The sequence below is a fragment of the Enhydra lutris genome, unplaced genomic scaffold (genome assembly GCF_002288905.1).
Source record: "Enhydra lutris kenyoni isolate GAN:26980312 unplaced genomic scaffold, ASM228890v2 scaffoldscaffold1, whole genome shotgun sequence".
NCBI classification, from domain to species: Eukaryota; Metazoa; Chordata; class Mammalia; order Carnivora; family Mustelidae; genus Enhydra; species Enhydra lutris.
The window spans coordinates 75,123,451-75,149,573 of record NW_019154085.1 but is presented as its reverse complement, the minus strand read 5'-3'; the positions used below and the strand labels follow the sequence as shown (position 1 = coordinate 75,149,573).

The 26,123-nt window shown below is 37.1% G+C and overlaps 1 protein-coding gene across 2 annotated transcripts in view; it reads left to right on the top strand.

The window, feature by feature from the left end:
• Nucleotides 1-3,362: 3,362 nt before the first annotated feature.
• The window catches only part of LOC111142665 (SEC14 and spectrin domain containing 1), a 95,543-nt gene continuing 72,782 nt past the window's right edge, over nucleotides 3,363-26,123 (top strand). Inside the window, exons 1-2 of one of the 2 annotated variants that reach the window (XM_022495973.1) lie at nucleotides 3,363-3,632; nucleotides 7,445-7,553. In XM_022495973.1, coding sequence (XP_022351681.1) covers nucleotides 3,578-3,632; nucleotides 7,445-7,553 — 164 coding nt within the window. In that variant the 5' untranslated portion in view covers nucleotides 3,363-3,577. The remainder of the gene's footprint in view (nucleotides 3,633-7,444; nucleotides 7,554-26,123) is intronic. The other variant, XM_022495977.1, reaches the window with a different exon arrangement.

Here is a 26,123-nt window from a genome sequence, read left to right as displayed (position 1 = left end):
GTGAGGATATCATTATGGAATATATTGCCTGGGTGTGAATCCTAACTTCCCCACTTAACTAGCTGTGAGATGCTGGGCAACGTTTAAGTTGTCTAAGCCCCAGTTACTTCTTCTATAAAATGGGGATGATGATACTTACCGCATAGAAAAATTGTGAGGATTAAATAAGTTAATACAAATAAATTATTTAGAACAATGCATGGTTTATGTAAATATTAGGTGAATATTAATTTTCATTATCATTTTGATTATTGTTGGGGAAGAAAAATTTTTCTCTGCCTTTGAAGGTTCTTCTGCTCTAAGTTTTTTTTTATTTTTAAGATTTTATTTATTTATTTGAGAGAAAGAGAGCACAAGCAGGGGGAGTGGCAGAGAAAGAGGGAGAAGCAGGCTCCCTGCTGAGAAGGGAGCCCAGGTGGGTCTTGATCCCAGACCCTGATATGACTTGAACCAAAGGCAGATGTTTAACCGACTGAGCCACACAGGCGCCCTGGAGCTGGTCTGAGAATTAAATTGACATGAGACAGATTGACAGAAGAAAATCAAATTAATTACCTATAGGGAATCCACATAATTATGAGATTCTAAAGACAGCCAGGCAAAATGAGATATATATGTCATCCTGAATTTAGGAGAAAGGGGTAGGAAAACAATTCACAGGAAGACGAAAAAGAGTAAATGTTTGGTAAACAAATGTTAGGCCCTATAGAAACAGTAGGAACAATAAGCTATAGAGAGGACTTTAATCAAAGATCAAAATTGCTTAAGTTCCTCAAGGTCTACTGCCCTGAGTTCATACTTTAACGTGGTTTATCTACAGTGATTGATAGCTCTTCCTGGAGCAAGTCCTTTATTTGAGTTCGCTTAGGCAGTTAGGGGGAAGGTCAGAGTTTCTAATTATGTCTTTTGGGCCTTGATTATTTTTGTTTTTAACTCAAAAATATCTGAATGTCCCAGTGACATATCTGGGGGCAAGTAACTCACTCTGAACCCCCACATTATCTCATTTTCAAATCTGGTCTCTGATAAGGTGGTCACAAGAGAAGGGACCATAGATGTGAATCTGAGCTCTCTGGTTTTTGTAGAGCTGGGTAACTGACTCCTCAGGTTAGGGTATTGACCTGCAAGTATGAACTACTGGTTTTATTTAATTTAATTTTTATTTTTTATTTTTATTTATTTATTTATTTATTTATTTAAAGATTTTATTTATTTATTTGACAGAGAGAGAGATCACAAGTAGACGGAGAGGCAGGCAGAGAGAGAGAGAGAGAGAGGGAAGCAGGCTCCCTGCTGAGCAGAGAGCCCGATGCGGGACTTGATCCCAGGACCCTGAGATCATGACCTGAGCCGAAGGCAGCGGCTTAACCCACTAAGCCACCCAGACGCCCCTTAATTTTTATTTTTTAAAAAGATTTTATTTATTTGAGATAGAGTGAGAGAGAAAGAGTGAGAGAGCACAAGTTGGGAGAGGGGTAATGGGAGGGGGAAAAGCAGGCTCTCCATTGAGCAGGGACCCTGATGTAGGGCTTGATCCCAGGACCGTGGGATTGTGACTTGAGCCAAAGGCAGATGCTCAACCGACTGAATCACCCAGGTGCTCCTGCTACTGGTTTTAGATTTAAAATGTATAATGTGAGCTTTTCCATCACGTTTCCTACTAGTTGTATGTCAGCAGCAGCCAATGTAGAACAAAAATGAACAAATTGCAAACAAATATTCAAGAATAAAACTTGAGAAAAATATATCCTATTTAGTTTGATAGCGATTTTTTTCTTTGTAGACAGGTACAAATAATGGTGATTTTTTGTTGTTGTTGTATATAACAGAAGCTGTAAAATAATATATTTCTTTAAGTAATCTTGTTTAATTAGTGATTATTTGACAAATATTAGGATCACATCTTATTTTGTTAATATCTGAGGGTTTTTTTCCTTAAAAGACTTTTTTTTTCCTAGGGTAGGGCTATGACTTGAGTTTTTAGCTGCAGCTGTATCTGTAATGGGATAAGTTCATAACAAATTTTTGCTGAATAAGTAATATATTTTCATGTGGAGTCACATTTTCTACTCTGCTTGAAAATAATTTTCAAGAGAGTGTGCTTTGTGGTGACTGTGGTTTATGATACTATACTGCATATTTGAAATTGCTAAGAGAATAGGTCTTAAAAGTTGTCATAAGAAAAAAAATTTTGAAACTATGTATGGTGACTGATGTTAACTAGACTTATTGTGATAACTTTGCAATATATGTAAATAGTGAATCATATTGTCCACTTGAAATTAATATAATGTTATATGTCAGTTATATCTCAATTTTAAAAAAGGAGGCTGTTAAAATTCACTAAATACAAAGCAAATTCATGGGGTGTTGCAGGGAGCTGTCACTATATTGTGATGGTGGGTGGGTGTGAGGTGGGATGGGGAAGGAAGAATAAAATGTGCTGGAGAATACATCTCAGACGTGTAGTTAAGTATAGGTGGATAATATAATTGAACCTTTGATTTTTTTTTGCTTTGTTTTAAATGTCCTGCTCTCCTCAAAATCCTATTTTAATAGTATATGGGGCTGGCCAAGCCTCCAGATGCCTATGCTGTTAAAGCTCCCTTTCAAGGGAAACTGTCTTGTCCTTAGGCCTTGCTGTATGGATAGTCCCATTTTGTATTTAGGCATAACCCCTCGCTGTGGCCAAGTGAATACTAGAAAACGAAACCAAGAACAGTGAATTATAGCTTGATAGGAGGAGATCAGCTGGGTTAATCAGATCTTTCCCTGGAGATTTAAAAAAAAAAAATTCAGGTTGTGGAGAGATGGAGACAGTTAACAGTGGGGACAAAAGTTGAAACAGTATATTAGGAAATATCTTGAGGTAAACATGAGGATAAGAAGTGATATGGAGAAGCAAAAATATGAGAAATTAGGAATAGCTATTTAATAGTGGAATGGAAAGAGTCAGATATTTGGAATTAAGCTGTATAATTAAGGAGGAGAGCAATAGAGAAAAGATTGCCTCTTTGAGTAATTGATTCATTCCTTTATTCAGCAAGAATTTATTGAATTACTACTGTTCTACCCCAAGAGTACTGCTCCAGAGAAGAATTAAGTCAGTGGGGCACCTTGCTGGTTGGTAGAGCATGTGCCTTTTGATCTCAGGGTCCTGAGTTAGAGCCCCATGTTGGGTATGGAGCCTGCTTTAAAAAAAAACAAAAAAACAAAAAACAATAACAAAAAGAGTTAAGCCAGTGATTCTCAACTGGCCGTGATTTTTGCCTACCAGAGAATATTTGGCAATGTCTATAGAGACATTTTGGTTGTCATAGCCTGGAAGGGGGAGTGTTATTTGTATTCTAATGAGTAGAGGCCAGGGATGCTGTTAAACACAATGCCCAGAACAATTCTTACCAAAAAAAAAAAAAAAAAAAAAAAAAAAAAAAAAATCTGACTCAAAATGTTAGTAATGCTGAAATTGAGACCTCCTGGGATAAGCCATCATAAGTATGTATTTCACAGAATAATTATTTTCTTGTAGTTAACATTTACCTTTCTTTTCAGAAGTGAGGACGTTTACTGGAGTAAAATGGAGGCCTCAGTAATACTACCCATTCTGAAGAAAAAACTTGCGTTCCTTTCAGGTATGCTTTCTTCTTTAAACTGGAAGTGTTTGATATATAAATTTGTTTAAACTTTTTCCTTTGGTAAGTTCAACAGAAATGCATTTTTCTGTGAAGGTTTCATTTCAGCGATATTTCTGAGACCTCTTTTAATCAGAGTGGATAGCTGTGCGCGAGCCACCTCTGTCACTGTTGGTACTTGGCAGGCCAATATTTACTCTATAATTGATTAAAATGACCTCTGCAAGGTAGATGTCATATCTTTTTATATAAAAATGAAATAATACGGGCCAAGAATAATTGACTAACCAGCACCTAAATAATTGTTTTTGAAATACAGAATTAGTTTTTATGATATCCTGCATCATAGCTTTTGTCTTCCATCTTCCTGTGAGATAGTTTCAGTGCAGTAGGAGTTGTTAGGAAATACCAGTTACATGGTTTTCACTTTTTACTCTTCGAATTGGTTTATACAGGCTTGAATTTTTCTCTGGCTATTAACCTAAAGTGTGTATCAGCTAAGAATCGGAGAGAAGCTGAAAGATACTTTATTAGTTGCAGGGTACTTCAGGTATATTGATTATCTGGAATTAAGGATCATTGAGTAAATTTGCGTATGCTTTAGAATAGGTAATATGGTCTGCCTGTTTAGAGTTACTTGGACTTTTTTTTATCTTGCTTTTTATTTCTTTTTTACTTTAGATCCTATCATAATTATCTTGATCATTATGCTACCAACAATCTTTTTTAAAAAGTATGTTGTATCTCTCTTTGAATTGCTGTGTTTTTCTAGTGCAGATTATATAGGACAAAATAAGATATTGAATTCCACTAGAATTCTTGTTTCCTTATTTAATGTATTTTCTTTTTTCTTTCTTAAGATTTTATTTATTATTTGACAGAGAGAGACACAGTGAGAGAGGGAACAAAAGCAGGGGGAGTGAGAGAGGGAGAAGCATGCTTCCTGCTGAGCAGGGAGCCAGATGGAGGGCTCAATCCTAGTACCCTGGGATCATGACCTGAGCTGAAGGCATATGCTTACTGACAGAGCCACCCAGGCGTCCCTGTATTTGCTTTTTTAAAGAACAACTTCTTTCCTTACCAGTTGATGCTGATGTTTTCTCCATTCTTTTCTGATATTAATGGTGTTACAGGAAACATTCTTATTCATCGTTCATGCACTTTGTACAAGTTTAGCAGTATAAATTCCCATGTAAGTGGAGCTGTTAAAGAGAATTTACATTTAAATTTATGTTAGGTTTTGTCAGATTACGCTCTAAGAGTATTTCAATTTCTCTTTCTCCCACCAGTTTAAGAAAATGCCTTTTTGCCCACACTGTTGCTGTGTAGATATTATTCTTCTGTAATCTTTATCACTGACATATTTTCATCTTTATGACACTTACCTACGTGCAGCATTTCACTCTGTTGGACATATCTACTTTTTAAAAAAAAAAAATTATTAACATATAATGTATTATTAGCCCCAGGGGTACAGGTCTATGAATCGCCAGGTTTACACACTTCACAGCACTCACCATAGCACATACCTTCCTCAGTGTCCATAACCGCACCACCCTTTCCCTACCCCCCTCCCCCCGGCAACCCTCAGTTTGTTTTGTGAGATTAAGAGTCTCTTTTATGGTTTGTGTCCCTCATGATCCCATCTTGTTTCATGTATTCTTTTCCTACCCCCAAATCCCCCACGTTGCCTCTCATCTTCCTCATATCAGGAAGATCGTATGATAATTCTTTCTCTGATTGACGTATTTCGCTAAGCATAATACTCTCTAGTTCCATCCACGTCATTGCAAATGGCAAGATTTCATTTCTTTTGACGGCTGCATGGTATTCCATTGTCATATCTACTTTTTTTTTTTAAGATTTTATTTATTTATTGGACAGAGATCACAAGTAGGCAGCGAGGCTGGCAGAAAGAGAGGGGGAAGCAGGCTCCCCTCTGAGCAGAGAGCCCAGTGCAGGGCTTGATCCCAGGACCTTGAGACCATGGTAGCCGAAGGCAGAGGCTCAACCCACTGAGCCACCCAGGCGCCCCCATATCTACTTTTTTTAAAAAAATATTTATTTATTTAGAGGGTGTGGGTGCGTGTGCACATGTGCAAGGGTGGGGGGAGAGAGTCCTTGAGCAGACTCCCTGCTGAGCATGGAGCCAGTCTCGGGGCTAGATCTCAAGATCCTGAGGTCATGACCTGAGCTGAAACCAAGAGTCAGTTGCTTAACTGACTGAGCCACCAAAGCATCCCAGCCATATCTACCTTGAAGATCTTTTTTCTCTTGGCTTTTTCTTTTACTCTAGTAATTATTTTATTGTTCCTTAGTGAAGGCTGAGGACATGAGGTTAAATGTAGTTCTGTATGTTAGAACTGTCCTCTGAAGACAAATGCACAGTGGGTCAGGATGCTGCAGTACAGATATGAACCTTTTTTGCACATTTAGTTTAATGCAGGCGTAAAGCTTAGCAATTTTTGACTAGCAAATGAAATTTCCCTTAGCCCATACTTCTTGACTTTCTCTATTGACTCTTAATTATATCAACCAATAATTTTTGCCTTTTTTAATAATAGAGAAAAACTTTTCAAACCAAAATCATTTCAGGGATTCAGCTTGAAAACCATGGGTTCAATCCATTTAAAAAAACAAAAAACAAAACAAAACTTGAACCAAAACCATAAGTAGTTGAAGTCACTATTGATTATCTATTAAGTTGAACCATTTAAAATTACATTTATTCATCTTAAACAGACTGGTTGAATGTCATTAATTTATAAGGTTATCCTAATAAAAAGAAGATTATTTGTGGTTGGTCCATCATGAATTGCCCTCATGTCACTCAAAGGATTTGTTTTTTTCACTTTACAGCTTTCAGTTTTTAGTGATAGATTTCTAGAGATCATATAAAATTTTTACCTTTAGTATTTACTGTTTTTTAAGCTTCTGAAATTGCCAGAAATGTCATTTGGGTCAGAGAATGGACATCAGTGTCAAAACTAGTCACATGGGGAATTTTCACAGAAGATATGCGTGTATAAAAGTATTAGTTAGATTTTAATGCCTATGGAAGATTGGAGAGGGCTTGAGCATCCACAAAATGCAAGTATGTTCCACTGCCTGGCTTTCAGGCTTCCACAGCCAGGTCCCGTGTGCTCTTCACAGCTGGGCAGAACTTTCTTTCTTGCCTCATGAATGCAGAAGTCCTGTCTGACCTCTGTGAGTTCACTCAGATCATTCCTCATCACAGAATATTCTAATACTCTTAACTTGGTTTATAAATTCTGCCCATTTTTCTTAAGTCTTAACTTTTCTACGAAGCTTTTCACCTTTATCACAGCTCTTATCATTTTCTCATTTTCTAAATCCTTTTTTATAATACTTTATATGTATGATACAACACAGTCTAGCAGATAAACTTATATTTCAGACTGTTATTTCTTATGATGTAAAGCCTTTCTTCCTGGGTTGATTGGAAATTTACTTTACTTGTAAATGCTTATAGTGTTAGGTGTACAGTAGGAGCTCGATGAATTGATTACATTAAGAAGCAGCCTAAATGAAGAAAATTAAACAGAATGATAATTGCTGTGTTTAAGTGAAGTTTTCATGGATGAATTTTTTTCTCTTATTCTTTCTAAATTTGGTATAATTTTTCTATACTACTATAAACATTTACAATGTATAAAATAAGCAGCTATTAGATAGTTCTATTTACTTATATCTTAAATACTATTTGTTTTAGTAGCATTGGACCCAAACATATTTATTTAGTGCTTTAATATCTATTACATGTTGTATTTATGTCTTTTTTTTCCTAATAGGAGGAAAGGACAGACGGAGTGGCCTCATTCTGACAATTCCATTATGCCTGGAACAGACAAATATGGACGAGCTGAGTGTTACCTTAGACTACCTACTCAGCATTCCAAGGTGACTCTACAGGTGTTTTTAAAAAAATCTTGATATGTTGTTGTTCACTTACTAATGTTTTCTGTTATTAAGGTGTATGTTGCTATGTCACCTGCTTTTACTAGTGAAATTATAATTAAAAACACTAGAATCAGTCTTTTCTGATACAACACCAAATAAAAGAATTATTGTATGCTTTTAAGGCACTGGATAATGTGATACAGATTTCCAAAATGTATGCACTGTCAACTTTTAAGGAACACAAAGACTGAGCATCTATGTACCATGCAACTTGAGAAAACACAGAGAAGTGAATTTGGTAGAAAGCATCTTTTATTTGAATAGCTATTTCACTATATAGATATAAATCTGTAAGTTTTAATATACTGAGTAAAGGCTATTAGGAGTTCAAAGCATTTTTATTTTAAAAAATGCAAAAAATGTATATGTTTTAATCAAAGATCCTTGGATTTTGTATTTCTTGGGTGAAGACAGACAAACTTTTCTTTTTGCTTGAGCTTCCCCATCACTTCAAAAACAAAAATAAGCTCCCTCCTCAACTTCCTCTTCTATATGTGATATTTGGAGGCTGAAGTCTGACTGCATGTTAGATTCATCTGGAGATTTTTTTTTTTTAAATTCTAATGCTCTTGAGAGACTCTGATTGAATTGTTTCTGGGAAGTCTGCTCATCAGTTTAAAAAAAAAATTGTTTAATGGGGTGCCTGGCTGGCTCAGTTGGTGGAACATATAACTCTGGATCTTGGGATTGTGAGTTCAAGCCCGACATTGGGTGTAGATATTACTTAAGATCTTTAAAAAAAAATTCCTTGGGGCTCCTGGGACCCTCAGTTGATTAAGTATCTGACTCTTGATTTTGGCTTGGGTCATAATCTCAGGGTCCTGGGATCAGGCCCTGTGTCGGGCTCCACGATAAGTATGGAGTCTGGTTGGGATTCTCTTTCTCCCTCTGCACTCCCTCATCCCCCCGCTCATTTTGAATAAAATCTTTTAAAAAAATCCTTTACAAACCTTTAAGCTTCCCAGATAATTCTTATTTACAATCAGATTTGCAAGCCACTGCAATAAAGAATGAGAATGAGGGGGCGCCTGGGTGGCTCAGTGGGTTAAGCCTCTGCCTTTGGCTCAGGTCGTGATCTCAGGATCCTGGGATCGAGCCCCGCATCGGGCTCTCTGCTCAGCAGGGAGCCTGCTTCCTCCTCCTCTCTCTCTGCCTGCCTCTCTGCATACTTGTGACCTCTGTCTGTCAAATAAATAAATAAAATATTACAAAAAAAAAATGAGAATGAGGACAGACTTTTTTGTTTGTAAAATATAGAGGTGGTAAAAGGAACAAAACTCTCATATAATGCTCTTAAGCTCCAGCTAATGAATTTTAAAAAACATTTTAGTCAGAACAGTTCTTTGTATTCTTCCGTATTTGCATCATTGGAATAATAGATTATTTCATTTTAAGCCACTTTGCTGAGAACAGGGTTAAAACTATATTTTAGAACCACTGACTTTAATCATACCTGCTTCCAGTATTGGCCTGTAATTTAATGATTCTCTTGCTGATTGGTTTTTCTGTATTGGGGAAATAGATGTCTTCAAGTGAGAATTTTCAATTTTCTTTTTTTACTTTCTGGAAAGGAAAGTTAGCAGAACTGACAGTGTGTTAGTATTGAATAACCTTCAATAACTCTGGGCTGAATGCTGATTTGTATTATTCACCATTAAATAACAAACTGTTTCTAGGTAAATGATACCAGCTGGAGTACAGCTAACAAATTCTAAAAAAGTATGCATGATTCATAGATGGTTACATGTGGTTAGTGAACTTAGAGGCCATCTGAACCAAATGTCTTATTATGTAGACGAGGGAATTGAGACTCACGTTAGAGTTACTTGCCCAGGATTACACAGCTAATTAGTAGTAGAGCTGGGACTAGAATCTATCATTGCTGACACCAATCCAGAGCTCTTAATATTTCAAATGAATAGAATTTAGTATAGTTGAATCTTAGGTGAGGTGAGGTTAGGTTCTGAAGTTGGAATGTACTATACAAATTACTGATAGTCAAAATTATCCATGAAAAATGCCTAAGTAAGGATTAGAGATTAGAGACTTACAAACTGTTTTTTCATGAACATGCTATTTTCCTAGCATGGACACTGGAGAAATGTTACGTTCCAGAAGGTTACGTTCCAGAAGACACATTCAGCTTGTGATTAAGTTTGTAATAAAAAAGTGCATGCTTACGGGGTGCCTGGGTGGCTCAGTTGGTTAAGTCTCCCTTTGGCTCAGGTCATGATCCCAGGGTCCTGGGCTCTGCTCAGCAGGGAATCTACTTTTCCCTCTACCCCTCCCCTCACTCATGCTCTCTCTCTCTCTCTCTCTCTCTCTTTCTCAAATAAATGAATAAAATCTTAAAAAAAATAAAAAAAAAAAGAAAATGCATGCTTGTATATTTGAGACTCACACTCAGCCCAGCAGGTTGCTCCTATTATAAGGGGCACTGGGTGACTGAGGCAGGCTAAGGGACCAATAGTTTCACTCACCTCTTTTGTCTGTTCATTCTGGGTGTATGAGCAGCAAGTACAATGGAGGGCAAAATAGCGTACGCTATTGAAATTTCTCTTTTTTTTAGATAAATATACATATAATGCTATTCCAGTGTAAATTATGAATCAGTTTCTGCATATCTACACATACCTGCCAGCTAATAGAGAAGATATGAATTGAAGCAAGATGAAAGAACTTATTTTAGCAAGGCAGAATAGATACCTGGATACTTTATTTTTAAAAATTGTTTTGCAAGGTTTTGGCCCTCAAATATTTGTTAATTTGAATTGTTAACCTTCTGTTTTCTTGCAGTAGCCTCCAATAACTTTGGTAGCTCTTTATATCAGTACTTTCTATTTCCTTAGAGCGCTGGAGTGTTTTTGAGCTCTTCTTTGCAACTCTGGAGATTAGTTTATTAGGTGTAACCTGAAAAACTGATTTTTCTCCTTCAAAATGTCTACCACTCAAAAGTGCATTTACTTTATTTTTTATTTTATTTATTTTTTTAGAGCAGGGATGGGGAGAGGGAGAGGGAGAGGAAGAATCTCAAACAGGCTGCACGCACAATGCAGAGCCTGACTCACGACTCAGATCATGACATCAGCTGAAATCAAGAGTTGGACACTTAACTGAATGAGCCACCCAGGTGCCCACCAAACTGCTTTTCAATTATAATTGCCCCAGCATTTTATTGTGAAAAATTTCAAATGCACTGAAAAGGTTAATGGATTGTACAGTAAACACTATTATGCCCCTCACTTAGAAATTTCCAACCAAAATTGGACTTGATCACATATGTATTCATTTATCCATCTCTCTTTCCACCCCGGAACTGTTTTTAAGTTTACCCTGTTAGACTGTGCTCAGCCTGGAAAGTTTTTCATTTTAGTAGTATGTCTTCATTTTATTTGTGGGACCTGCTGTGTCTCCCAGTCTTCTGCTGTTAAAGTTTGACCCCTCCCAAGCTGTGACTGTCTCAGGACAGGTCCAGCAGTGATGCTTGTCTGGTCCCTTCCTTTACAGCACATGCCCCAAAGTGGTCTCTTTTGCAATGAACACGTTAATATTTTGAAGGTAACATTAGATTTTAAAAAGTTTTGTAAAAATGAAAAGAAACTATTCAGCTTCTTATCTATACTTCATACATATTTTATTTGATACATATCTATTTTATTTTTTTAAAATATTTATTTGACAAAGAGATCACAAGTAGGCAGAGAGGCAGGTAGAGAGAGAGGGGGGGGAGAAGCAGGCTCCCCTGCTGAGCAGAGAGCCCGATGCGGGGCTCGATCCTAGGACCCTGGGATCATGACCTGAGCCGAAGGCAGAGGCTTTAACCCACGGAGCCACCCAGGCTCTCCCATATATATTTACTTTAAACAGGTAACCCAGCACATTTGACAATGGAGGCATTTCCTGATTCTTTTTCACACAGATTGCCCCTAAGCTTGCTTTTGTTTCAGATCCTTGATTAGGGGGCTTAGAAGAAAAGAGAGGGTCAGGATACTTGTAGCCTGACCTGAATACTAAGTTTAAGTTCAGGTAACTCTTTTAGATTGTTTTTTATATTTACTTCTGCTTGGTGTCATAGTAGTTTGTAGTCAAATTACAGTTTGTTAGCAGATTGTGAGGTCCTTAAATATTTTGCAGAACAATGTTTTATTTATCTCCATATTCACAACGCCAATAAAAATGTTTTGAAGAGTCAGGTGTTCATTGTATGCAAATTGAAGGAACCAACCAGACTTAACAACAAAGTCATAGAAATGACCTAACATACATTATGAAGGGAAGTAGAACAGCCGTGTTTAGTTCTGTAATTCTTTAAAATGGTGAAATTATTATTTGAATCCTATAACTCATTTTGCAACTGCTAATATTTTTTAAGTGTAATTGACATGCAGCGTTATATTAGTTGCAGGTTTATAACGTAATGATTTGAAAATTCTGTATTCAGTGCTATGATAAATGTGGTCACTACACAACGTTATTACAATATTATTGACTATATTCCTTCTGCTGTACTTTTTATCTCATGACATTTATTTTATAACTGGAAGTTTGTACCTCTTAATCTCCTTCACTTATTTAGCCCATATCCCCACCCACATCTTTCTGGCAACATTGGTTTGTTCTCTGTATTTAATAGTCTTTTTTTTGGTGTTGTTATTGTTATTGTTTGTTCTTTTTTTTTTATTCCACATAGAAGTTAATCATATGGTGTTTGTCATTCTTTTTTGAGTTATTTTACTTAGCATAATAACCTTTCCATGTTGTCCATGGATTGTTGTCAATCTGTGTTGTTGCAAATGGCAAGATTTCATCCTTTTTTTAATGGTTAAGTAATATTTAATTATATATATGTGTGTATATACACACACACACACACACACACACTCACACTCAAACATGCACACACACACACCTTCTTTATCCATTCATCTATCACTGAACAGTGGGTTGTTTCCATATCTTGGCTCTTTTTTTTTTTTTAAGATTTTATTTATTTATTTGACAGAGAACACAAGTAGAGAGAGAGAGAGGAGGAAGCAGGCTCCCCACCGAGCAGAGAGCCGGATGTGGGGCTCCATCCCAGGACCCTGAGATCATGACCTGAGCAGAAGGCAGAGGCTTAACCCACTAAGCCACTCAGTACCCCCCACCCCTTTTTAAAGATTTATTTATTTGACAGACAGAGATCACAAGTAGGCAGACAGAGAGAGAGAGGAAGCAGGCTCCCTGCTGAGCAGAGAGCCTGATGCGGGGCTTGATCCCGGGACCCCCGGGATCATGACCTGAGCTGAAGGCAGAGGCTTTAACCCACTGAGCCACCCAGGCGCCTCCATATCTTGGCTCTTGTGTATAATACTGCAATAAACATAAGAGTGTATATATCTTTTTGAATTAGTATTTTTGTTTTCTTTGAGTAAATACCCCTTAGTGGAATTACAGGACTGTATGGTATTTCTATTTTTAATTTTTTGAGGAACTTCCATACTGTTTTCCATAGTCATGGTACCACTTTATGTTCTTATCAATAGACCATGAGGTTTTTCTTTTCTCTACATCTTTGTCAGTACTTGTTATTTCTTCTCTTTTTGATACTAATTATTCTTACTGGTGTGGGGTGTCTTCTCCTTGTGATTTTGATTTGCATTTTCCTATTAGTGATATTGAGCGACTTTTTTTTTTTTTTTAAGGTTTTGTTTATTTATTTGACAGAGAGAGAGAGAGAGAGAGATCACAAGTAGGCAGAGAGAGAGGAAGGGAAGCAGGCTCCCCGCCTAGCAGAGAGCCCGATGTGGGGCTCCATCCCAGGACCCTGGGATTATGACCTGAGCCGAAGGCAGAGGCTTTAACCCACTGAGCCACCCAGGTGCCCCTTGAGCGACTTTTTAAGTGTGTATTAGTCATCTGTATCTCTTCTTTGGAAAAATGTCTTTTCAGGTCTTCTGCCCATTTTTTAAATCCTATTACTGTCTTTTGGTGTTAAGTTGTAGAAGTTCTTTATATATTTTGGATAGTAGCCCCTTATTGTATATGTCACTTGCAAACAGCTTCTCCTAGGTTGCCTTTTTGTTTTGTTGATGATTCCTTTGCTGTGCAAAAGCATTTTATTTTTGTGTAGTCCCAGTAGTTTATTTTCGCTCTTGTTTCCCTGGCCTGAGAAGACATATCCATAAATATGTTGTTAAAGCCAATGTCCAAGAGATTACTGTCTGTGTTTTGTTTGGATTTTTATGGTTTCATTTCTCACATTTAGGTCTTTAATCCATTTTGACTTTATTTTTGTGTATGGTGTAAGAAAGTGGTCCAGTTTCATTCTGTTGCATGTAGCTCTCCAGTTTTCCCAAAACCATTTTTTGAAAAGACTCGTTTCCACATTGTATGTATATTCTTGCCTCCTTTGTAAGAGATTAATTGACCATACAAGTGTGGGTTTAATTCTGGGCTCTCTGTTCTGTTCTGCTAATCTTGTGTCTGTCTCTGTGCAAGGCCATACTGTTTTGATACTGTAGTATATCTTGAAATCTGGGATTCTGATACCTCCAGCTTTGTTGTTCTTTTTTTTTTTTTTAATATTTTACTTATTTATTTGACAGAAAGAGGGAGAGAGATTACAAGTAGGCAGAGAGGCAGAGAGAGAGAGAGAGAGAGAGAGAGGTAAGCAGGCTTCTTGCTGAGCAGAAAGCCTGATGCGGAACTCGATCCCAGGACCCGAGCCGAAGGCAGAGGCCCAAACCACTGAACCACCCAGGTGCCCTTTGTTGTTCTTTCTTAAAATTGATTTGGCTATTCAAGGGCATTTGTGGTTTCATATAAACTTTAGGATTATTTGTTCTAGTTCTGTGAAAAATTTTGATAGGGATTGAATTGAATCAGTATTGCTTTGGGTAGTGTGGACATTTTAACAACATTAATTCTTCCAGTCTGTGAACATGTTATATCTTTCCATTTGTTTGTGTTGTCTTCAGTTTCTTTCATCAGTTATAGTTTTCAGAGTATAGGATTTTATCTCCTTGGTTAAATTTATTCCTAGGTATTTTATTCTTTTTGGTGCAATTGTAAATGAGATTGTTTTTCTTTCTTTTTCTTTCTTTCTTTCTTTCTTTCTTTCTTTCTTTCTTTCTTTCTTTCTTTTTAAGATTCATTTGTTTATTTGAGGTACAGAGGGAGAAAGAGCAAAGGAGAAGGAGTAGGGGTAGGGGCAGAAGCAGACTCCCCACTGAGCAGGGAGCCCAACTTGGGGCTTGATCCTGGGACTCTGGGACCATGATCTGAGCCCAAGGCAGATGCCCAACTGACTGAACCACCCAGGTGCTCCGAGATTTTTAAAATTTCTCTTTCTGCTATGTTGTTACTAGAGTATAGAAAAGCAACAGATTTCTTTAATTTTGTATCTTACAACTTTACTGATTTCATTTATTACTTTAAATAGTTTTTTGATGGCATCTTTAGAGTTATCTGTGTATGTCATCTTCAGATAATGACAGGTGGCTAGGACTTCCAGTACTATGTTGAATAAAAGTGGTGAGAGTGGACCTTCTTGTCTTGTTCCTGATCTTAAAGGAAATGCTTTCCATTTTCACCATTGGGTATGATGTTAGCTGTGGGTTTTTCTTATATGGCCTTTATTGTGTTGAGGTATGTTCCCTCTAAACTCACTTTGTTGATATGTTTATCATGAACAGATGTTGTGTTTTGTTAGATGGTTTCCTGCATCCATTGACATAATCATGCAGTTTTTATTCTTTCTCTTGTTAATGTCATGGCATCACATTGATTGATTTGCAAATATCAAACCATCCTTCCAACCTTGGAATAAATCTTACTTGGTCACGGTGAATGATCCCTTTAAAAAATGTGCTTTGCTTACCTTTTGTTGAGGATTTTTGCATCCATGTTCTTTAGGCATATGGCCTGTATTTTTCTTTTTCTGTGTTATCTTTGTCTGGTTTTGGTATCAGGATAATGTCGGCCTTATAGAATGAATTTGGAAGTTTTCCTTCCTCTTCTACTTTTTATTTTTTTAAAATCTTTTTTTTTTTTAATTTTTAATTTTATTTATTTATTTGACAGACAGAGATCACAAGTAGGCAGAGAGGCAGGCAGAGAGAGAGGAAGGGAAGCAGGCTCCCTGCAGAGCAGAGAGCCCGATGTGGGACTCGATCCCAGGACCCTGGGATCATGACCTGAGCCGAAGGCAGCGGCTTAACCCACTGAGCCACCCAGGCGCCCCTCCTCTTCTACTTTTTAGAATAAGTAATTATTCTTATTCTATTCTAGAATAAGAATAGGTATTAATTCTTTAAATATTTGGTAGAATTTACCTGGAAAGCCATCTTGTCCTGGACTTTTGTTTGGGAGATTTTTGATTACCAATTCAGTTTTGTTACTAGAAATCAGTCGGTCCAAATTTTCTATTTCTTCCTAATGCACTTTTAGAAGATTGTGTTTCTAGGAGTTGATTCATTTCATCCAGGTTGTTTAATTTGTTGGCATATTTTTTATAGCATTATCTCCTAATTCTTTATATTTCTGTGGTGTCAGTGTTCTTCATCCTTTCTGACTTTATTTGAATTCTGTTTTTTGCTGATTAGTTCAGCTAGAGGTTTATCAGTTTTATCTTTTTAAAGAATCAACTCTTCATTTCTTTGAACTTTTCTAATTTTTTTATAGTCTCTATTTTATTTATCTCCACCCTCATCTTTATCATTTCCTTCCTTCTGACATTGGGTTTTGTTTTTTGTTCTTTTTCTAGTTCCTTTTGGTGTAAGATTAGATTGTTTATTTGAGATTTTTCATGTTTCTTGAGGTAGGTTTGTATCATTAAAAACTTCTGTTGCAGAACTGCTTTTGCTGCATCCCAAAGATTTTATACTCTTTGTTTTTGGTTTTGTATACATGTATTTTTTTTTATTTTTTCTGGTTTCTTCATTGACCTGTTGGTTGTGTAGTGGCATGTTTGTCTTCCATTTTGTTTGTGTTTTTTCTAATTCTTTTTCTTGTAATTGATTTCTAGTTTCATAGTGTTGTGATAGGAAAAGATGCTTTATATGATGTCAGTCTTCTTAAATTTACTGAGACTTTTTTTTTTAAGATTTTATTTATTTATTTGTCAGAGAGAGAGAGGGAGTGAGTACAGGCAGACAGAGTGGCAGAGGGAGAAGCAGGCTCCCTGCAGAGCAAGGAGCCCGATGCGGGACTCGATTCCAGGACGCTGGGATCATGACCTGAGCCGAAGGCAGCTGCTTAACCAACTGAGCCACCCAGGTGTCCCTTAAATTTACTGAGACTTATGTTGTGACCTAACATGTTATCTATCCTGGAATCTTCCATGTGCATTTGAAGATATATTTATTCTGCTCTTTTTGGTTGGGTTGTTCTGTATTTACTTTTTGTATTTTTTAGGTCCATCTAGCCTAGTGTGTCATTCAAAGCCATTGTTTCCTTGTTAATAATTCTGTTCAGCTGATCTATCCACTGATGTAAGTGGGGTGTTAAAGTCCTCTACTATTATATCACTGTCAGTTTTTCCTTTTATGTCTATTAAAATTTGTTATATATACTTAGGTGCTTTTATGTTGTGTGCCTAGATATTTACAATTGTTACATTCTCTTGTTGGGTGGATCCTTTTGTCACTATGTAATGCCCAGTGTTTGTCTTTTGCTAGTCTTCCTTTTAAAGTCTGTTTTGTCTGATATAAGTATTGCTAGCACAACATTTTTTCTTTTTTTTGCTTCCTTCTGCCTAGAGTATCTTTTTCCATCCCTTCACTTTCCATCTGTGTGTTTCTTGGTTAGAAATGAGTCTTTTGTAGGCAGCTCTTTTTTTTTTTTAATCCATTCAGTCACCCCATGTCTTTTAAAGTTTTTTTTTTTTTTAAAGATTTTATTTATTTATTTGACAGGGACAGATCACAAGTAGGCAGAGAGGCAGGCAGAGAGAGAGAGAGGGAAGCAGGCTCCCCGCTGAGCAGAGAGCCCGATGCGGGACTCGATCCCAGGACCCTGAGATCATGACCTGAGCCGAAGGCAGCGGCTTAACCCACTGAGCCACCCAGGTGCCCCACCCCATGTCTTTTGATTGGAGCATTTAGTCAACTTATATTTAGAGTAATTTTTGGTAGGTATGTACTTACTGCCATTTTGTTAATTGTTTTCTGGTTTTTGTAGTTCTTGTCTGTTCTTCTCTTCTCCTGCTCTCTTATGACTTGATAGCTTTTTTTAGTGTTCTGCGTGGAATCCTTTTTCTTTTTTTTGTGTGTATCTATTATAGGTTTTTGATTTGTGGTTATTGTTAGATTTATATGTAATATCCTATATGTATAGCAGTCTATGTCAATAGTTGCTTAAGTTGGAACACATTCTAAAAGCACTACATTTGGGGCACCTGGATGGCTCAGTTGTTAAGTGTCTGCCTTGCCTCAGGTCATGATCCCAGGGTTCTGGGATCGAGCCCTGCATCGGGCTCCCTGCTCAGTGGGAAGCCTGCTTCTCCCTCTCTTGCTTCCCCTGCTTGTGTTCCCTTTCTCGCTTTGTCTCTCTCAGTCAAATAAATAAAATCTTAAAAAAAAAAAATCACTAAATTTTTACTACCCCTCCATTTTATGTATATGTTGTCATATTTTTTATCTTTTTATTTTGTGTATCCCTTGGAATTTTTTGGATATAATTGACTTTACTCCTTTTGTGCTTTAACCTTGATATTGGCTTTATAAGCAATTAATTTATGTTTACTTTTACCTGTGAACTTTTCTCATAATTTTCTTCTAGTTATGTTCTCTTGTTTTCCACTAAAGAATGCCCTTTCACATTTCTCATAGGACTGTTTTGGTGATGATGAACTCCTTTAAACTCCTGTTCGGGAACCTCTTTATCTTTCAATTCTAAGTGATGATCTTGCTAGGTAGGGTATTCTTGGTTGAAGGTTTTTGTTTGTTTGTTTGTCTTATTTTGTTTTCTTTGAGCACTTGAAATATATCATGCCATTCTCTTCTGGACTGTGTAGCTACTAGTATTCTGTAAGGTATATATTCTGTATGTTCAGAATTAAAAAAAAAGAATCTACCTATGGACATTTTTCTTCAGTGAAAATCTGACACGGAAGCCAAATTTATAAAACATATAGAAATGGAGGGCCATAGACATTTCTGCTCATTATCATCTTCCCTTCTCAAACTCCACTTTCACTGCTGTGCCCCCTCTCACACTTTTAAGGAGCCTTCTTGGAGTGTATAGGACTCTGCGGAGCAATTAGAAGATAGTTTGAATATGAATCTAACACCCTTAATTGATCATTGATTTGTCTTCTTAGACATTGGAAGTTTCAGTATAGTCTGTAAGAGTATGACTGGAAGGCTTTCCTCTTTTTTTTTTTTTTAATTTTTTTTTTTTCTTTTTTTTAATGAGACTTGTAGGACCAAGGAAGTTTGAGCCACAGCAGCTTCCTTTTTCCTCCTTAAGAAATGTACTTTTAGCAAATGGGGTTATTGCCTTGACCTTAGAGTTACTTCAAAACACTGTGGTTAAGTGCTTTGAACATGCTTTTTGTTTTGTTTTACTTTTTAGATTTTTTAAATTTTTTATAGAGGGAGAGCAAGCAAGCATGGGATGGGGAGGGGTCGAGGGAGAGAGAATCTTCAGAAGACTCCACATGCAGCATAGAATCTGACACAGGTCTCAATCTCAAGATCTCTGACCCTGAGATCTTGACCTGGACTGAAATCAAGAGTAGGGCATTTAACTGACTGAGCCACCCTGGCTCTCCTGAGCATTCTTTATTCTCTTGATGAGTGTTGTTGTTGTTTTTAATAATCATCTCACTTCATACAACACATATGTATTGAAAATTTATAATGCGCAATTTCAAAGCCAGTCCAATACTAGACTACTAAGCCAGTATTTGCTTTATTTGTCATGTAGTTTTTATTTTTCTCTACTTTCTCTTTCCTTTTCATATATGCTTCAGTTCACATCAAGGGATGGGGGAGTTGTCAAGCTAGACTAGTACAATAGCCAAGCTAACTTCTCTGTCCCTATTCTCTCTCCACTTTGCGCACAAAAACAGGATTGATTTCACTGATGCGATAGTTTCATCCTTCCCAGTTTTCTCTGACCTCCTCTTTTTCTTACTGCACAGTGAATTCAGTTCAGTAGCCACTTATTTTGTATGCCTTGCATTGTGAAGGCAGGAAAGACTAGGTCTTTGCTCTCAAAAGCAGTCTTTCAGCCTTCTTAAATGCTGTGCCAAGACCTTATATGATTCGACTCATCTTTTCAGTTAATATTTCTTAAACACTTACTATGCAAAGCACTTAGCTTTAAGTATTGTATTAACTCAGTTTTCAAAGTAATAAGATAGTATTATTATTTCTGTTTCATAGATGAAAAAGGGCAGAGAAATTAAGAAACTTTATCAAATTAGTATTTGGTGCCTTTGATCATATTCTTTATGTTCTATATTCTTTATGCTCTTTAATACATCCTCCTTTGACATTAAATTTTATTAGCTTCTTTATGTAGATCTCTTCCAGATTCTGCTGTTATCCACACTTATATTCCTTGCTGCTTCTGATTCTTTAGGAGTTAAGCCATGATATGTTTAATGATGATTCTTAAGTATTTATTTATTTATTTGTAAAGATTTTATTAATTTGAGGTAGCAAGAGAGAGAACATGAGCAGGGGCAGAGGGAGAGGGAGAAGCAGGCTCCCTGCTGAGCAGGGAACCCAGTGTGGGGTACAATCCCAGGACCCTGGGATCATGACCTGAGCCAAAGGCAGATGCTTAACTGATTGAGCCACCCAGATGCCCAAATTTTTATTTTATTTTTACATTTATTATTTGTCTTTTTTTAAAATTTCAAAAGCATATATTGTTTCCCTAGTAACATTAAATAATGTAATGTCAATATAGAGTAGACACTAAGGGATTCTGAGCTCCTTGAGGGGAGAAACTCTATCTTATAATTCGTATTTTTCATAAGTCAGTGTAGTACCTCATTCTTAGTCAGTGGTCAGTATGGCTTATGGGTACTTTTTATTTTATTTTACTAGTTTGGTTTCTCAAGTGTGGGCTGACTGGACCTAGTAACTGACCTTTCTCAGCACATCTTACATTTTGTTGGAAAATCAAATAAGCATACTGAAGTTGGTGGCTCAGTAGAAACTATTTTGATGGATAAGAAGATTTTCTAGGATGGTCTTGCTTTCCTTTTTAGGACTTTAAATTCAAATGGACCTGAGGATTTACTTATGGATGATTGGGAGGCATATGTGAAAAGAATATCTTATATTTAAGGAAATAACAGATATCATTAAGTCATTTAATTCTCATAACAAACTTATGATGAATATAGTCATCATTATCCCTGTCTTGTGTATGAGGGATCTGAGACATAGAAAGAGTGGGCAATTTTAGGTATCTTGACCAAGAGCATGTGGTAAATCAGGGGTAAAAGGGGTATTTGAACCTGGCAGTTTGGCTGCTAGCCTGTGTTCCTAATTACTGCCCTACAGCCACCTCTGCTGTAATCACAGTGCAGTAGCTATTGATAAGTGTCAGTATTTAGTCACATTTAATCTAGATCTATCACAGTTGATAATTAACAAATGAAGTAATACAGTATTATAAAAGAAATATTGAAAACATTTTTGTCTTAACATTTTCTTTCAAGAGTATATTCAGTGTATATAGGCAAATCTTGGAGATAATTGCAGGTTCAAGTCTAGACCACTGCAGTGAATGAATATGACAGAAAAGCATTATTTGCATTTACTTCCTCCACTGAAGTCTTGAATCCCTAAGTCATTCATGAGGGTTGGAATCAACTTCTTCCAAACTTTTGTTAATGTTGATATTTTAACCTCTTCCCATCAATCAATGAATGTTCTTTAATAGGATCTAGAACGGTGAATCTTTTCCAGAAGGCTTTCAGTTTACTTTGCCCAGATCCATTAAAGGAATCACTATCTCTGGCAGCTATGGATTAATGAAATATTCTCAAATAATAAGACTTGAAAGTCAGAGTTACTCCTTGGTCCATAGGCTAGAGAATGGATGTCATGTTAGCAAGCATGAAAATAGCATTAATCTCATTATACATCTCCATCAGAGCTCTTCGGTGATCAGAAGGATTGTCAACGAACAGTAATACTTTAAAAGGTATTTTCCTGAGCGGTAGGTTTCTACAGTGAGCTTAAACCCTTTCAGTAAACCGTTATAAACAGATGTATTTTCATCCAGAGTTTGTTTCATTTATAGAGCACAGGCATTGTAGATTTAGCATAATTCCTTTTTTTTTTTTAAAAGACTTTATTTATAATTTTTTAACAGACAGAGAACACAAGTAGTCAGAGGCAGGTTGTGGGTGGGGAGCAGACCCCCTGCTGAGCAGAGAGCCCAATGTGGGGTTTGATCCCAGGATCCTGAGATCATGACCTGAGCTGAAGGCAGAGGCTTAACACATTGAACCACCCAGGCACCCTGGCATAATTCCTTTTTATTTTTTAATTTTTTTTTTAAGTAGTCTTTATGCCCAGTGGGGCTTGAACTCATGACCCTGAGATCAAGACTTGAGCTGATATCAAGTCTAACTAATTGATTAACTGAGCCACCCAGGTGCCCTAGGATTGACAGAATGGTAAATGAGCATTGGCTTCAATTTAGTCACCAGCTGCATTAGCCTCTGAAAGAGTCAGTCTGTCCTTTGACTTTTTTTTTTTTTTTTAAAGATTTATTTAATTATTTTAGAGAGAGAGAGTGCACATGAGAGAGCATGCCCTGGGGTGGTTGGGGGCAGAGGGAGAGGGAAAGTGTCTTGAGCAGATTCTGTGCTGATTATGGAGCCAGACATGAGGCTCAGTCTCAGGACCTTGAGTTCACAAACTGAGCCAAAGCCAAGAGTCAGACGCTTACCTGACTATGCTACCCAGGTGCCCCTGTCCTTTGAAGCCACATTGACTTCTCCTCTCTAGCTGTACAAGTGCTAGATGGCATTTTTTTCCAGTAGAAGGCTATTTGTCTACATTGAAAATCTTTTGTAGAGTGTAGCCACTTCCATTAATGATCCTAGCTAGATGTTTTGGTGGAGAACTTCCTGCAGCTTCTATATCAGCACTTGCAACTTTACCTTGTACTTTTACATTACAGAGATGGCTTCTGTGATTAAACCTCATGAACCAACCTCTGCTAGCTTCAGACTTTCTCAGCAGCTTCCTCACCTCTCTCAGCCTTCCTAGAATTGAAGAAAATTAGGGGCTTGCCCTGGATTAGGCTTTGACTTAAGGGAATGTTGTGGCTGGTTTGGTTTTCTATCCAGACCACTCAAGACTCTCTCCATATCAGTAATAAGAATGTTTTGCTTTCTTATTATTCATTTGTTCACAGGAGTAGCACTTTTAATTTCCTTCCATAAATATTTTTTGTATTTACAACTTGGCTGACGGGTGCAGGAGACCTAGCTTTTATTTAGCCTTTGTTATTTTTAGCCTATAGCTCATGCCTTCCTCACTAAGCTTAATCATATTTAGCTTTTGTTTCAAAGTAAAAGACATGAGACTTGTCACTTCACTAAAACACTTAGAAGCCACTGAAGGGTAATTAATTAGACTAATTTCAGTATTATTGTGTCTCAGAGACTAGGGAGGCCCAAGGAGAGGGAGAGACAGGGGAACAACCTGTAGATAGAAACAGAACACGCAACACTTAGTAAATTCTCCATTTTACAAGGGTATGGTTTTTGGCACCCCAAAACAATTACAGTAGGAACAGCATAGATCACAGATCACCATAACAAATATAATAATTTGAAGTTTGAAATATTACGGGAATTACTAAAATACAACACAGACATAAAGCGAGCAAAAGCTGTTGGAAAAATGGCACCTGTAGAGTTGATGGATGCAGGGTTGCCACAAACCTTTAATTTGTAAAAAATGTAGTATCTATGAAGTGCAATAAAGCAAAGTACAATAAAAATAAAATACCTGGGGGGCGCTTGGGTGGCTCAAGGGTTAAGCCTGGGTTAAGCCTCTGCCTTCAGCTCAGGTCATGAACTCAGGGTCCTGGGATCAAGCCCCACATTGGGCTCTCTGCTCAGCAGAGCCACACATGCCATCTTCCCTCTCCCTCTGCCTGCCTCTCTGCCTACTTGTGATCTCTCTCTCTCTCTATCAAATAAAATCTTTAAAAAATAAAATATAAAATAAAATAAAGTAAAATACCTGGGGCGACTGGGTGGCTCAGTTGGTTAAGTGACTGCCTTCAGCTCAGGTCATGATCCTGGGGTTCCCAGGATTGAGTCTCACATCTGGCTCCCTGCTTAGCAGGGAGTCTCCTTCTCCCTCTGACCAACCCCCCCTCCCATGCTCTCTCTCTCTCTCTCTTTCTCATTCTCTCAAATAAATAAATAAAATCTTAAATCTCTCTCAAGTAAATAAAGTCCTAACAAAAAAAGAATGTGGAAAAACAATTAAAAAAAATAAAATACCTGTATTTAAAAATCAGTATTTTTCTAGTGTAAAGGGAGCTTGTTGATCATCCAATTGTAGAATCATGGAACCTCATTAGGGTTGGAAAGTACCTTAACAATCATCTAGACTACCACCTTTTCTATTCTTAAATCTTTTGTAGAATTACTGCCAAGTACTTGCCCAGATTAATCTTTATCAGATTACTGTTGATTCTGTAGTAATTCAAAATCTATAAAATTTACCTTTCCATTTTTTTCAAGTTTTGATTTTTTAAAAAATTCAAACTTGGATCTTAAGTCAGTTCTTCCTAATTGTAGAAAAACTCATTTGTGTTACAGAATAAAGATCAGAATGCAGAGGTTTAATGATTTACCAAAAATCACATAGGCGTTAAGATCATAAGTCTTCAAGTCACTCAGTAAATATGTAAGACCCTATAATAAGCTTCTCATTGTTCTAGATGCTAAGAAAATGGGTGAACAAAGGAGACCCAGTCCCGCCCTTATTATGGGCCTTATATGTAATGATCCAATGAATATTACAAATAAATTCACAATATATTGGATGTTCATAAATGCTATGAAAACAAAGCATGAAAAGAAGAGAAGATGGCATGTGTGGCAATATTTTATAAAATGATAGGATAATGTTTTACCAGAGATGATGGGAGTGAGGGACAAGCTGTACAGATATCTAATGGAAGAGCATTTAAGAAAGAACATTTATGACAGAGTTAGTGCAAAGACCCTGAGGCAGAACAGGATCAGCACAATGTGGGATCAACAAGGAGGTGGTATGGTGGGAGCAGTTTGAGAGAGGTTCAGAGTTTTAGAACTGTGGTCAGATGAGAAAGGCTAGAATCAGATCATAGAGGATGTTGTAGTCCATGGTAAAGGCTTCAGTTCTGAAGGAGAAGGAAAGCCATTATTGCTTTCTGACTAGGGAGTGATGTGTAGTGCACCCTCTAACATCTTTGAAGGCTGTTTGTGTTTAAAGCACTGTGCTAAAAGCTGCCAGGGTATCAGTAAGATAATACCCTTGCTTTCTGGAAGCATGTTATCTAATGAAGATAAATTGTAAACAAGTAATTACAATAAAAGCACAAGTGAAATTAGTTGCCATAATGTAAATGTAAGCAGAACTGTATGAGTGGAAAAGAAGGAACCCTTAATTGTAATCACAGAAATTAGTGAGGAGCTACTGGACCCGAGAAATCAATTGACCATCTGTTTCTAATCAAAGTGAGTAGGCTTGTTAAGGAGCCTCTCCTCTTAACCAAAGTTTTAACTCAGCCACCTCACCCTCAAAAAGCTCTAACGGGGGGCACCTGGGTGGCTCAATTGGTTAAGCAACTGCCTTTGGCTCAGGTCATGATCCTGCAATCCCAGGATCGAGTCCCACATCAGGCTCCCTGCTTGGCAGGGAGTCTGCTTCTCCCTCTGACCTCTCTCCTACCTCTCTCTGTCCCAAATAAATAGATAAAATCTTAAAAAAAAAAAAAAAAAAAGCTCTAATGGGAGAAGAACAAGGAGATAGTGTTAAGAGATTTCTTTGTCATTGTTCTTTTTTTTTATTTTAATATTTTATTTATTTAACACAGAGAGATCACAAGTAGGCAGAGAGGCAGGCAGAGAGAGGGGGGGAAGCAGGCTCCCTGCTGAGCAGAGAGGCGGATGTGGGGCTCCATCCCAGGACCCTGAGATCATGACCTGAGCTGAAGGCAGAGGTTTAACCCACTGAGCCACCCATGTTAAAAGCAGTAAGAGTTTATTAATACTAGTACTGCAGCTCCTCTGACATACCCTTTTATAAAGGACAGAACATGCTTCTGAAGTATGTTAAAAAACACTTGAAACTATCACTTCACTTGTAGGAATGAAGAAAAGAAAAAGAAAAACAATCCTTTCATGTATTTGAAACATTACTTGGTTTTGCAGTTTTCAAATAGTATCTTTCAGTTGTATGAATTTTCATTATATTAGCAAAATGTGAGAAAATTATGATTAAGTCTTTTTTTAAGTATCCTAAGAGATTAAATTTAGAGTACTTT